At 37.5% G+C, this 14,618-nt stretch overlaps 2 protein-coding genes across 2 annotated transcripts; one reads left to right on the top strand and one right to left on the bottom strand.

Annotated features, from left to right (window-relative positions):
* The first annotated feature begins 1,859 nt into the window (after positions 1 to 1,859).
* On the top strand, positions 1,860 to 6,963 carry LOC121794214 (beta-galactosidase-like). The gene is made up of 19 exons (XM_042192284.1): positions 1,860 to 2,414; positions 2,538 to 2,633; positions 2,747 to 2,859; positions 2,952 to 3,018; positions 3,130 to 3,222; positions 3,311 to 3,454; positions 3,699 to 3,787; positions 3,883 to 3,988; positions 4,077 to 4,164; positions 4,290 to 4,408; positions 4,485 to 4,649; positions 4,733 to 4,905; positions 4,988 to 5,097; positions 5,188 to 5,297; positions 5,392 to 5,502; positions 5,580 to 5,690; positions 5,786 to 5,991; positions 6,065 to 6,401; positions 6,475 to 6,963. The coding sequence occupies exons 1-19, from the start codon at positions 2,244 to 2,246 to the stop codon at positions 6,583 to 6,585; spliced, it is 2,520 nt and encodes an 839-aa protein (XP_042048218.1). The 5' UTR covers positions 1,860 to 2,243; the 3' UTR covers positions 6,586 to 6,963.
* Positions 6,964 to 9,619: 2,656 nt separating this feature from the next.
* On the bottom strand, positions 9,620 to 13,722 carry LOC121794212 (transmembrane 9 superfamily member 7-like). The gene is made up of 7 exons (XM_042192282.1): positions 13,522 to 13,722; positions 12,224 to 12,388; positions 12,020 to 12,129; positions 11,748 to 11,856; positions 11,536 to 11,648; positions 11,163 to 11,313; positions 9,620 to 11,077 (listed from the first exon to the last, which is right to left on the bottom strand). Exons 1-7 carry the CDS (start codon positions 13,633 to 13,635, stop codon positions 9,920 to 9,922), a joined length of 1,920 nt encoding a protein of 639 aa, XP_042048216.1. The 5' UTR covers positions 13,636 to 13,722; the 3' UTR covers positions 9,620 to 9,919.
* Between the last annotated feature and the right edge of the window lie 896 nt (positions 13,723 to 14,618).

The following is a 14,618-nucleotide window of genomic DNA, read 5'->3' as shown; positions in this document are numbered from 1 at the left end:
GGTGCTAATTGCTATTATGATAGTATGAAATTTTGAAGTAAAAGAAATAAGAATCTTATCTAATTCATATAGTTATACAATTGAAAATATTTCTATAATGAATTCCCTAGAAACTTCTAAAAAAACCGGCCCTTATAAATAGCAAAAACAAATGAAGAATAAAAGTTTGATTTTTAAATTTCAAAGATTAACTCTAAACTATAAATAACTCCAACTGGGTGAGACCAAATTCTTGGTGGATTTGGTCCTAATTGCCAACTAAGAGCATCCGCGCTGGGACGAACGTCGTTCGTGCCGTTGGCGCGGCAACGCGCTGTCCACCGTTGGCACGGAGTTGCTCGATGCATCGAGCACGTCCGTGCCGCTGAGCAGGCGACATGACGCGTTTCTATTCGCCAACGGATTATCCGTTGGATTTTTTTAAAATAAAAAATAATACCAAAAAAATCATATTCCCAAAAATATAGCCGTTTTATTACCGTTTTTTTTGAATTTTTTTTAAAAAAATTAATCCCAAAATCATCTATAAATACACTTATTCATCATCTATTTTTCACATCAAATTATCTCTCATTCATATTTTTTCATACAACTCATCTACATCTTCCTCTCTCACTCAAACTCTCTCTAAAAAATTCAAAAATGGATTTCACCGATAGCATTGCGGAAGCGGAGCGCGAAGAACAAGAATACTATGAACAATATCGTGCCGCCTATGAAGCCTATGTCGCCGCCACTACCCCTGCCCCACCCCTTCGACCAACTAGATCAATTTGCCGCTACATCCCTCGTGACTGGGAGGGAGCCAACGAAAGGCTCGTTGCCGACTATTTTTCCGACCAGCCTCGGTTTCTGGAAGATTACTTTCGGCGCCGTTTTCGCATGTTAAAACGGTTGTTTATGCGTATTGTCAACACATTGTCCGCCCGTGTTGAATATTTCAATCACGTAGAGACGCAACCGGTCGGCAAAGTCTCTCGGCGTTGCAGAAGTGTACTTGTGCCATCCGACAACTTGCTACTGGGCAAATGACTGACCTCTTTGACGAGTATTTGCATGTGGGTGAGTCAACCGGAATCATATGCCTCAAAAAATTTTGCGAAGGCGTTCGTTCTGTTTTCGGTGAGGAATTCCTTCGGGCACCCACCACCGAAGATTGTCAACGGTTGTTTCATCTTCACCAAACAGTCCACGGTTTTCCCAGTATGCTTGACAGTATTGATTGCATGCATTGGAAGTGGAAGAATTGCCCGACTTCTTGAAGGGGGCAATACTTAAGCTGCCACAGAGACAGCGGAAAGAGATATGTCTTAATATATAATCATAATTTTTAAGCATAAATTACGGAAAGAGATCGTTTTATTCTCTAATTAGTTAACCAAATGTGAATGCTTGCAAGCTGCAAAACCATCGAAAAAAAAGATGAATAAGTTTTTTTATTTGGTGAAGCTATAAATGAACAAGTTGGGGGACAATAAAGCGCAACTTAAATACCAAAATAATGAATGTTAGAAATGACAAGTAAAGTCACATTGTTTGTTCAAAGTGGTTATAACATGTGGAGTATTAAATATAACTAAACTTCATCCAATTTATATTTTATCTAATTAAATCTTCATCCACGCAATAATAATTACTATCAAGATTTGTGCTTTGTCCTATAGTGTTTGGAAATGGATGAATTAAATTTAATCAATTGAATTTTTTTTACTGGGGTAAGTAGATTCCAAAAAGGTAGGACCCATAAATTTTTTGGTGGGTCCAAAAGTATGAAAAAATGGGTCCCACTTCCACTTTCAATGAAGCACCTAAATTTTGGTCTGTCATCAAAAGCAGCTTCAGAGCACCCAAAATCTTAAACACACACTAAGTTTCATTTGCGTTTGCATATATATCTATGAACAATACACGCACAAACACACATTAATGCGTGTGCAGCTTCTCATTATTATTAGAGAGTGAGAACCATAAGCAAAAGCAAACAGGGGGCAAAGGCAAACCTTCAGGTCAAGGATAACAGCTGTTAGCCTTATTTTTCCAGACAGTTTGCCGCTAAAGTTTGCAACTTTTTGTGCTGCATTCTCTCTCTCTAATTGGAACAAGCATAGAATAAAGTGGGAAAAGGGGATAGGAGGAATCAAAGTATATTTTGCATAAGATAATATAACAAGAAAAACAAAAGAAAGCATATTTCTACCTAAAAATACAATCTTGGAGAAGGGTTACTTGTCATTCGTGGCATTATGGGTTTGAAATTGGATAATGCAATGTGTATCGCATTTTTGGTGTTATTGAGCTCATGGGTTTATTGTGGAGAAGCTTCTGTTTCGTATGATTCAAAGGCCATTTCTGTTAATGGGCAGAGGAAGATTCTCATTTCTGGATCAATACACTATCCAAGAAGCACTCCTGAGGTATATTGATGGCAATGTAGCCTAAAAAATATTTCCTTTTGCAGTTTCTTGAAATTTGAGTTTTCCCTTTTCTTTCCCATTAATTGCATGTTGTTTAAGGAAATATTTTAATGGGAGTTGCAGATGTGGCCAGATCTTATTCAGAAGGCAAAAGAAGGTGGAGTAGATGTGATTCAGACTTATGTGTTTTGGAATGGGCATGAGCCTGAACCTGGAAAGGTTGGAACTTGAATGTGCATTTTCAGCTTTTTGAGATATTGAACTGTGTGTGTGTGTGTGAGTTGTGCTTATATTTTCTCAGTGGCTGATTATAAAAAGAGAATCTTTTGCAGTATTATTTTGAGGAGAGGTATGATTTAGTGAAGTTTATTAAGCTGGTGAAGGAAGCTGGGCTTTATGCCCACCTCAGAATTGGTCCTTATGCCTGTGCTGAGTGGAATTTTGGGTAATGATACTAAACAAGCTGAGGATGTTTTCTAAAATTAGTGTCTGTTTTCTTGATTTGAAGTTTTGTTTGCTTGCTGTTTCTTATCTCAGGGGTTTCCCAGTTTGGCTGAAGTATGTACCAGGCATTAGTTTCAGGACTGATAATGAGCCTTTTAAGGTTTTAATTTCTTTGAAATTTCAAGTTTTGTTCCATAGATTGATACTTCAGAAGCCCCTTTAATTGGTTTTCTCGTCTGTTGTTGCTTATGAAACTCTTTGTTATCGAAAGGCTGCGATGCAAAAGTTCACAACCAAGATTGTGCAAATGATGAAAGCTGAAAAGCTGTACGAAACTCAGGGAGGTCCGATTATACTATCTCAGGTAGTCAAAATGCTCCCGCTCGATTTTCTGAAGCATTATATTAGGTGAAATTGGAAGGCCTTTGAAAAAAAAGTGTTCTTTGTGATAGATTGAAAATGAGTATGGACCGATGGAGTACCAGCTGGGTGCACCAGGGTGGGCTTACACAGAATGGGCGGCCAAAATGGCTGTGGGTCTCGGCACTGGCGTCCCATGGATCATGTGCAAGCAAGACGACGCCCCCGATCCTATTGTTAGTATTGCTCCTTTTTCTCATTTGAGTACTTAATGTTGTATAGTTTCTAGTCCACATTCATGGCCATCAATCATGTTTGAGATCTTGTCACTTATGCACATGGTTTCGCTCCCTTCGTCTATCATGCCATGATGCCATTTTTTATTATAAAATTAGTATGCTCAACTTTCAACTATGTCTCCTAACGACGTGTGTGATTATTGTCGTTGACAGTCCACCTACTCGTACATTGCCTTTGCAGATTAATACGTGCAATGGTTTCTACTGTGATTACTTCTCACCCAACAAGGCTTACAAACCGAAGATGTGGACTGAAGCATGGACTGGCTGGTACTTACTGAAACCAATCTATTTCGACAAAGAGTATATTTAGTAGGTTGTATAGGAAAGTAATGTCTTGCAATATTGTTCTACTTGTTCTACAGGTTTACTGAATTTGGAGGTCCGGTTCCATATCGACCAGCTGAAGACCTGGCCTTTTCCGTTACCAAATTTATTCAAAAAGGAGGCTCTTACATTAACTATTATATGGTAAATTGTGTTTTCTTTAAACATGCTTACTAGATAAAACTGAGGATAGCTTCATTTAGCTAAGTGCGTTTTACTTCCTTTTCTTTAGTATCATGGAGGTACAAACTTCGGCCGGACTGCTGGTGGTCCGTTTATCGCTACTAGCTATGACTATGATGCGCCTCTTGATGAATATGGTCCGTACACGAATTTGTTTCTGTTGAAGCTTTATGCTCTTGATGTAGTAATTGACTTCCAGTTCAATTTAAGCATTCGAATTCACGGCTAGATAGTGGCTCGACATCTTAATTCTGATGTGTAGGATTAATGAGGGAGCCTAAGTGGGGCCATTTGAAAGATTTGCATAGAGCCATCAAGCTCTGTGAGCCAGCTCTAATATCGGGAGAACCCACAGTAACGCCACTTGGAAACTATCAGGAGGTCCATTTAGTTAAAATTCTCCCGTTTGTTCTCGATTCCATTATCCACGACAGAAATGTGATGTTATTCCACGCAGGCTCATGTTTTCAAATCCAAGTCTGGTTCGTGTGCTGCTTTTCTTGCAAATTATAATCAGCATTCGTTTGCTAAAGTGGCGTTTGCGAACGGACACTACAACTTGCCTCCTTGGTCCATCAGCATCCTTCCAGATTGCAAGAACACTGTTTATAATACAGCAAGGGTAAGAAACAGCCTTTTAGTCCCGTGTTCTCTCGATTATATAAAGAGAGAACATCTTGATAACAAGCAAGTTTTTTTCTTTAGATTGGTGCTCAGAGTGCACAAATGAAAATGACCCCTGTCAGTAAAGGATTTGATTGGGAGTCGTACAACGAAGAGGCTGCATCACACAGGGACAACTCATTTACGATGGTTGGATTGGTGGAGCAAATCAATACCACCAGAGACAACACTGACTATTTATGGTATACAACAGAGTAAGTCTAGAGTAGAATTCAACTCTATTTCTTTTGATCCTTTCTCAGTATTATGTTTATCGTGTTTGTTTCTGTTATTCAGAGTGGAGATTGACCCGAGCGAAGGATTCTTTAGAGGGGGGAAGCCTCCCGTTCTCACAGTATCGTCTGCTGGCCATGCCCTGCATGTATTTATCAACGGACAGCTTTCAGGTGCGCAATCTAATTGATAAAATTAAGCGTTGTAGATCTCGTATGATGTGACAGTCACCAGAAAGCATTCTTGACATGGCTTTCTTACAGGAACTGCCTATGGAAGTCTAGAACATCCCAAATTAACTTTTTCGGACAGCGTGCCTCTGAAAGCCGGAGTAAACCACATCTCGCTGCTGAGCATTGCTGTTGGTCTCCCGGTACGTTCTCCATCCCTTTTCTGCTCCTTGTGCATACATGGAAGCCTTATCTTTTGCTTCTTGTTTACACGTTTCTTCATCTGCGTGGGCTCAGAATGTCGGCCCACATTTTGAAACGTGGAATGCTGGAGTTCTTGGTCCCGTTTCACTCAGTGGTCTCAATGAGGGGCGAAGAGACTTGACATGGCAAAAATGGTCTTATACGGTTAGTATACTAAAGACACATGTATTTACCTCCGTTGCTTGCGTTCCCGTGTGTTAATTCAACCGAATTCTGGACAGGTCGGTCTAAAAGGAGAATCTCTTAGCCTTCACTCACTCAGTGGAAGCTCGTCCGTTGAATGGGTTGAAGGATCGTACGTCAGTGAAAGGCTACCACTGACATGGTACAAGGTAAGTGTGTTTCGACTTTCGATCAGTTATTCCTCTATGCAACTTGATAGCTATTTCTCTTAATCTCCAAATATTTTCGCCTCGTTGTTTTCTAGACTACGTTCAACGCACCAGAAGGAGACGAGCCTTTGGCGTTGGATATGAATACCATGAGTAAAGGTCAGGTGTGGATAAATGGCCAAAGCATCGGGCGCTACTGGAACCAGTACAAAGCATCTAATGGCTGCGAGCCCTGCAACTACGCTGGGTGGTTCAATGAGAAAAAATGCCTAACCAACTGTGGCGAAGCTTCTCAGAGATGGTAACGCGAGATTCTTTGTATTTCATTCAGATACGAGCACAAATTTGATAAGACTTGGACTTCTAAATTCTAGGTACCACGTTCCTCGTTCCTGGCTGTATCCGACCGGAAATCTGTTGGTCCTGTTTGAAGAATGGGGAGGGAATCCTTACGGGATCAATCTCGTGAAAAGGGAAGTAGCGAGCGTATGCTCTGATATATTCGAATGGCAGCCCACCTTAGTGAACTGGCAGCTGCTGTCATCAGGGAAAGTTGACAAACCATTGAGGCCGAAAGCTCACCTCTCGTGTGCCTCGGGTCAGAAGATCTCGTCCATCAAGTTTGCCAGCTTTGGGACGCCCGAAGGCTCCTGTGGAAACTTCCAACAGGGGAGCTGCCATGCTTTCCACTCCTACGACGTTTTTGAGAGGGTATTTCTTTACCTCTTCCTGCATTCAAGACCGTTGCTCGTGTTTAATTTAAACATTCCCATTCTCTGTACAGTACTGTGTCGGCCAGCAATCTTGTGCGGTGCCTGTAACACCCGAGATCTTTGGTGGAGATCCATGTCCGAATGTGATGAAGAAGCTTTCAGTCGAGGCCGTCTGCAGCTGATGAGAGGCGCTCGTTTGTTTCTTTCGACGCAGCGCGGGTACTCCCACACTACACCCAATTTTGAGATCATGAGTTTCCAAGACACTACATTTTTCACCAAAACCATTTTTAATTGGGCTATGTTGGGTTGAAGTTGTACATACATGCAACACACACCATCTATGTCCAAGATCACAGTAGATTTTGAGATGATTCCGGAGAAGAACGTGTATATATAGATAGTTCCCGTCATTGACAAAACGAGTTCATGCGCAAAATCTCCAGTGTATTCATACAATCTCATGCCTTGTGAGTTTCTCATGCTGAAGAAAGCAATTTGTAAGAAATGCTTTGCCAATTTATCAAGATTTCTTCATCAAATGTTGTTTGTTTAATTGATTTCTTGGCTTTTGGATTATCAATCTAGATTATGGGAATTTATATATAATGCTAGAATATAGGGAGATGATCAGATAAAAAATTTCACGTTATATCAATTAAATACAAATGTGGAGAATGGCTTGTGATTCATTCTAATTCACTCTCTAGTTGCTAGTTACAACTAATTTAAGACCATAGGATTTTAGAAATCTAGTGGTCTAAAATTTGCCACGTGTAATTTTCATTTTTATTAATTAAATCGAAAAAATAAAAAAACTACCAAATTAGAGTTTTGTTTGAAAATGTCAATATAGTGTTTTGAAAATATCAACACAATGTTTTGAGAATATCAAACATATTGCTTTAAGAATGACATTCTACATGTATTATATTGACATATTTTATATACTATGTTGACTTTTGTTGCCGTACGAATAAATTGAAAATTTTTGAATTTTTTTCAAATTTTGACACCAGAACATATGCAAGTGAGATTTTGTTAGAATTCTTATGAAATTATCTTTAATTTGATATATATTGTGCGAAAAATAACTTAAGTCGAGAAAGTTATATGTGTTTTAAAATTATGAGATATTTTTCAAAAGTTAGTTACAAGTAATTTGTTATAAATTGACCTTAATACCCTTATTGACATTTTTTGTTGATCGTATTGACATTCCGGTGCTGATGATCTAGGTCTTTGATTTGAATATCTAAGAGCATCCACAGTGGGGCGGACGATAGCACGATCGATGAATCGTGCGTGCTATCGTCCGCCACTGTAGCTCCGCGGACTATGCGATCTCCTTCCTCCGAGCCTTATACATCCTCCGCGGACGATGGACCATTTTTTGCATCCTCCGGCCTATCCTCCGCCCCATTGCAGGGGTAAGGAGGATAGGTCCGGACGATGCACACATTTTCATTTTTTTAAAATTTTCTCCTACATATATCACCAAATATTTTACTTCATTTCACACCTTTCACTCCACTCTCTTCCCCATCTCAATTTCTCTCTTAATTCAATAATGAATTCCGACGATTTTCTGTATTTGCAAGCATAAAATATTAAAAATAAAAAATAAATACTGACAATAGGATTTGCCTTTAATTTGTGGTGTTTTTATATTTATTCTTGCTAATTGATATATTTGCAAACATAAAAAATAAAAAACAAATATAAAATAGGAGTTAAAATTATATGGCGGGCTATAGGACGTTCCACTGCAGGCGGAAGGGATGAAGGATAAAATGCTGATGTAACGGAGGATAGGGCGCCCTATAGGGCGGGCTATATGGCGCCCCATTGTGGATACTCTAATGACTATTATTTAATTATAGTTAGCAATTAATTATTGAGTTAACAATATAACACTCTCTCGTGGATAATTGATCATTATATGATTTACAATTGCAATAAAAAGAAGCATTATTGTAATATATGAAAAAACATTGATATAAAGCAATTCAAGTATGAATAATGAACTACTATTACAACTAATACTCATTTCTTCCTATCCTAGATTAATTGATTCGTATTTTTTTATATTCAAGCTAAATAGTAGTAAGTCATTTTCTCATTTAGCAATAATCAACTAGTATTTAATCTCTTTTACTTCATTTTTAGTTTTTATATCATTTACTTTGTTATTTATCCACTTAATCACTAAACATTGATTTTTTCTCATCCTAAAAAAAATATCTCAATTAATTTGGGACATTATTTTTTGGTAAATGTTGAATTTACCAAATACTAACATTTATATGATGGTCGATTTTATGATCAAATGTTATATCTTTTGAAGTTTGAACTGATAGAGCTGTGATCATTGCTAACTTTTCTTAAGTTGCTAACTTGCTAACTCATCAATACAATGTATTAAAAATGTCAACACGATGATACTGAAATGTCAACATAAATTTGAGTTGATATTTTAATACATTATATTGACATTAATATTTAAATGTCAACACTGTTTATTAAAATGTCAACACAAATATGTGTTGACATTTTAATATGATCGTGTTGACATTTTTAATACACTATGCTGATGGCTTAGCAAGTTAGCAATATAAGAAAAGTTGACATTTTGACGCAATATGTGTTGACATTTTAATATGATCGTGTTGACATTTTTAATACACTATGCTGATGGTTTAGCAAGTTAGCAATTTAAGAAAAATTGACATTTTAACGCACCCCTGAACTGACATCTATCAAATTCTTTTATTTGGTAGGCAATATATTGCCAAAACTATAAATAAATCAAATGTTGCATTTAGGTAACACCCTTTTCAAATGCAACAATGAGGTATGCAAAAAGAAATCCATCTAACCACATTCCACATAAGTATATAAATATAATTACTTCTTCCAAATTTTAGAATTAGGTAGATTAATATATCAGATGCATCAACCTCACAAATGTCAATATAAATCAACCCAATTCTCATCCAAATAGTAATATCTTAGGATTCCTCTATGATCCACTTTGTCTCCAACCAAAATTCCATTTGATAATGCTGAAATAATCACAATCAAGAATAAATACAATTAATTATACTACAAATGACTCCCAGTTAGTGCTTTCTGGTCAAAATACTAGCTCATCAAGCACTTATCCCAAAGCATAAATATTAGTAATACCTTTATACCTAAAATTAGTAGTAACAATTTTAACGAGAAAGAACATGATATATATATTAAACTACAATTTGTATGATTGGTCTGTTTACTATCAAAGTTGTTCAAAATCTTTAAAGACTTCATAAAAGTGACATCACCGTAGATGACAAAAGTCGAAAAAACTATTAAGATTATAAGACAAGCCCTACAGTGGCAACAGAAAATTGAGGTTTTGCAGCAGTGTAAACATTTACACAGTTTAAAAGCTCATACTGCAAATCAGAGGTACCTGATATAACTTGTCTCCCATCCCAAAGACTGTTAGAATCTCTCGCTTCTACGTTTTCCTTAATCGATCTTCACGGAGGAATATATCTTGCGGACAAACCAGAAGCAAGCATAGAACCCTATCGTTCCGGTCAGGGCGAAGAAAGCATATGATGCAATGAGCATGTACCCGAAATACAAAATGCCCGAAACCAGCTTGGTGATTTCCAGCTTGGTGAAGAAGTAGAAAGCTGAGTACAGGAAGAGGTATAGAGCAGAGGAGCCAGCAGTCAGGTAAGCTCTCCACCACCAGTTATAGTCTTCGCTGCAGAGCTGGAAATAGCAGAGGACGATGGTGATCTCTGCGGATGTGACTATCAAGATCACGAAAACTATGAAGAGGAAGCCGAAGATGTAGTAGAACTGGTTCAGCCAGATGGAAGTCAAGATGAAGAACAATTCTATGAAAACCGCACCAAATGGAAGGATGCCTCCGATGAGTACAGAGAATACTGGCTTCATGTACCAGGCCTGTTCAGGTACCTGCCTCGGGATCTTATTTGTCTTCACAGGATCTTCAACAGCAGGCTTCTTGAATCCCAAATAACTCCCGACAAATACCAATGGTACTGATATTCCAAACCATAGACATACGAGCGCAAACATTGTTCCAAAAGGTACAGCACCAGATGACTTTTCTCCCCAAATGAGAGCATTCAGCACAAAGAAGACTGCAAAGAGTATACCAGGGAACATGAAGGCTGTTTTCAAGGTATTCCTCTTCCACTCAGTTCCCTTAAACATTTTGTAAAGACGGGCAGACGAGTATCCACCGAACAACCCCATAAAAACCCACAAGAGAACCATAGCTGTCATCAGCCCACCACGGTTGGAAGGAGATAGGAAACCTAGCAATGCGAATATCATTGTCACGAGTGTCATTGCAAAGATCTGAATGCCAGTACCAACGTAAACACACAGCAATCCGTAGTTTGATGGCGGTCTAAAAACATCTCCATGAACCAGCTTCCACCCTGTTTCTTCTTGAGCTTCATCTTGGGTTTCCAATTGATTGTAGTTGGCAATATCTTTGTACAGAGTTCTCATCATTATCATGGCAACCATACCAGAAAGGAAGAGGACAATCATCAAGGAGTTAATGATTGAAAACCAGTGAATCTGATCATCATTCATGAGAAGGTATGTATCCCACCTGGATGCCCACTTGATATCACTTTCCTGCAATGGAACCTTGTGTTATTGTTGTGGGAGGACCAACAGATATTGGCAGAATATTTAAATTCTTCGAATTACAGGAGCTTACCTTGAAAGTAACATCATAAGTAAATACGATGTCTTTGTCTTTATCCACTTCCTGTGGTACAGTACTCCCCTGAACCATATTTTTGGTGTTCTGGTTGCATGTCGGCACATTAGGGTTCTTTTCATCCCACTCCTTGAACTCATGGTTAATGCTGCAGGATCAATATTGGAGAAAAGAAATAAGAATCAGAGAAAAAATAACTTCAGGAAGAAATTAAAAAACCTAGGCATTCCTTCATACGGTATATGGATGGGGAAAATTCTATCCATTATCATTTTTTCTCATACAAGCTCCAAATTTAACTTTAAAGCCAATCTATACATGTAAACAAATCTGAGTTACTGGTGAAATTATTAAAATAAGAGCAACACACCTTCCAGGGGATACTTCAAATCCAACAATTCGAGCAGTATCAGTATCCGGATCTTTATGATACATAACTCTGAAGCTTAAGTGGTTGTGAATAAAATATTTCTCCTCTTTGCTCTGGAAAATATTTACATGCATTAAAGCAAGTAGATGTGTTTGCAATAAATATTTTAAATGAGCCATATGTTTAACATAAGAAAAAAGAGACCAACATACCCCAGCATAGTTTCCCTTGAACCCTACACGAAAACCGTGCTCATAAGTTGTAGATGGAATTCCATCTCTCCTTTGCCTAAGTACAGCTACTGGAAGATTATCTAGAATCCTGCATCCAGTTTCAGGTGTTAACATGCAGAATCAATAAAGCAATCATCACCAGCATATCATCATATGGTAGAAGAATAGTATGGATAATGCTAAAAAAATGACAAACTAACAAAGAATGGCAGCAGCGAGAGAGAATTCAGGTGTACTTGGTTTACACTTACATATTGACTCTGTATTCGTCATCAATTTTTTCCTTGAAATCCTTTGCAGCTTGAGCATCAAGATGACTTTTGCAAGCCACCGTACAAGATTTTTCCTCCCTCATGTTAAACTAATATTACAAAGCATAATGATCTATATTAGGAACTAGGGGATAGAAAAGAGAGGAGTAACTACAGAGTATTTATCTAGTCATGGATACTTACAGCATAAATTGAATTTTCAATACGGTCACCTCGAAGCACCTCTCCAAGGTTTTCAGCGACATTCTGAATCTTAGTTGGCTTGCAGTATTTCAAGAAATAATAGTCATATGGAAGTTGTGTCTTAGTAGATGACAGCTTGTTCACTTTCACAGGAAGTTCATGCCCCTGATAGGAATGGGAAAGAAAAGCATTACAATTGGAGAAGACATAAAATTCTGAGAAAGCAAGACATTGTCTTCACCATATTCAGAAGTGAACTAATTAGCTATCAAGCACGAGATGTTTGAACAAACATGTTTCTTAAGCCAATAGATACATCAACCCTAACATTTCCACTCATTTTTGAAAAAAAAAGGAATAAAGCGATTGATGAAATCTTAGATTTGGTAAGCCAGAAGAGGAATAAGTTTGTAAATTATTTACATTTGCAAAAATGTTACACTTCTGCATCTAATCAACAATGGCTAACTTTGAAGTCTTGAAGGAGGAGAAATAAAATGACTTTATTCATCATGACTAGCACATGGAGAGCCAGATCAAGCTCAGAATTTAAATACAAATGTGAATAAGTGATCAACTTATTCGCCTTCCCCTATCAAATCAGTATTCATATACTAGCAACAAATGCTTCAATATTATTGCCTTTATAGTCTATACAACACAGGTACCAATCCCAGATCGAGCTCAGAATTTAAAATACTATGTGATCAGCTGACTTTCCCTATCAAATCCATATTCATATACTAGCGAAAAATGCTTCAATATTATCCCCTTTATACAGCATACCAATCCCAGATCCACGTTGACCCCTTCTTCATACTACAAGACATCCGGTCAAAATTCACCATAAAATGCCACTTCTAGCGAGTTCAAACCAACATCAACCATCATGAAAAATATAAATGCAAGGGAATTACATAGCAGCTAAACCTAGAAAGTAGAAAGACAGGCAGAAGAACAAAAGCAACACATGCAGTCCCTATATCCAAAGTCAAATACTCGCTCACATCAAACAAATTATCCAATTATACACCAATGCCACCTATCCACATACATACAAAGATAAAACCATCTGTTACACTCAATACGACACCAAAAACCCCGGATCGCTCCAAATTCACCCAAAGACCGGTTTGATAAGCATAAATCCTAGATCTCCACCGATCAATTTAATAGGATAATAACAAAGCTCCACATAAAGACAACACACCACCTACAGATCTAATCACGAAAGGTTTATCCAGCTAAACCCCGATCTAGAACTCAGAAATGAAAGAGAGAGAAGAAAAAATGGTTACTCTAGCAAAATCACGAGGCGCAACACCGGGGAGGTAGAAGGAATGCGCCGACGAGAACAACACGAGCAAGCATGAAACAATGGCGGAGATCCGACCTGGTATTCGGCGACCCATCTCTCTCGATTCGGATCCTCCAAGTTCAGAGAGAGAGAGAGAGAGAGAGAGAGTAAAACCAACTGAATGGTAGATGTAACAGCGGTTTTACTCACTATTTTATTATTTAATCAGATTTATGAGAGAAGGTGAAATGTCCAAAGTCGATATTGCTGAATGCGATTTACGGATATAACTTTTTTTGGTGAAATGTCATAGTTAAATTAAATCGACTATTTTAGTATTTATTGGTAAGTATTAGGTGATAGTATATGATATATGTAATACTAGTAAATAAAACAAACGGTTTCTTAGCAAATACTATAAGCAGAGAAAATAGATTTTATACTTTATATAGGAAAATAAACATGTTTAGTTGATGTTGTGAGTGTTAGGAATTATAGTAATTAAAGATAATTACCATATTATTAATTTTTTCTACCTTACATTTCATGGCTGTGGGCAATTGATGTTCCTCTCATTAATAATCCTTGTATGATAATTTGTCTTTTGAGATAATACCGAAATTACATTTACTACTCACAATTCATATTCGAGTCATCCTTCATAAAATCAAATTCAACATTTGTGATAAAAATGATAAATAAGCTAATATATTATGAATAATATGTAATTGGATAATATATATATATATATAAATGGAATTTGTGTATTTTTAAAGAATATTCCGTACTAAAAAAATAATTCTTGGGACGAAGTAACTAAAAGTCCATAATGAATTGGTACGTATTTAGTTATACAACTAATTCAATACAACCACTCCTTCAATTTTGGCTCTAAAAATAAAATTTTCTCTGATCATCACTTTTTCAAGGTGCAAATTCACACATTTTACACACACAAAATCATGTATGCTTGCGAACTAACGCTTATATAGGATCCTCACCTTCTTCGCACAATTCTCCGATCTCCCAATCTCCGGTAGCTTGCCGCCGTCACCGGAATTTCTCAATTTCCTCCACACATGGGTACGCATACGACAT

Source organism: Salvia splendens, chromosome 3 (assembly GCF_004379255.2).
Source record: "Salvia splendens isolate huo1 chromosome 3, SspV2, whole genome shotgun sequence".
NCBI lineage: Eukaryota > Viridiplantae > Streptophyta > Magnoliopsida > Lamiales > Lamiaceae > Salvia > Salvia splendens.
Note: the sequence above shows the minus strand (reverse complement) of the source record. Positions and strands in the feature narration are given on the sequence as shown.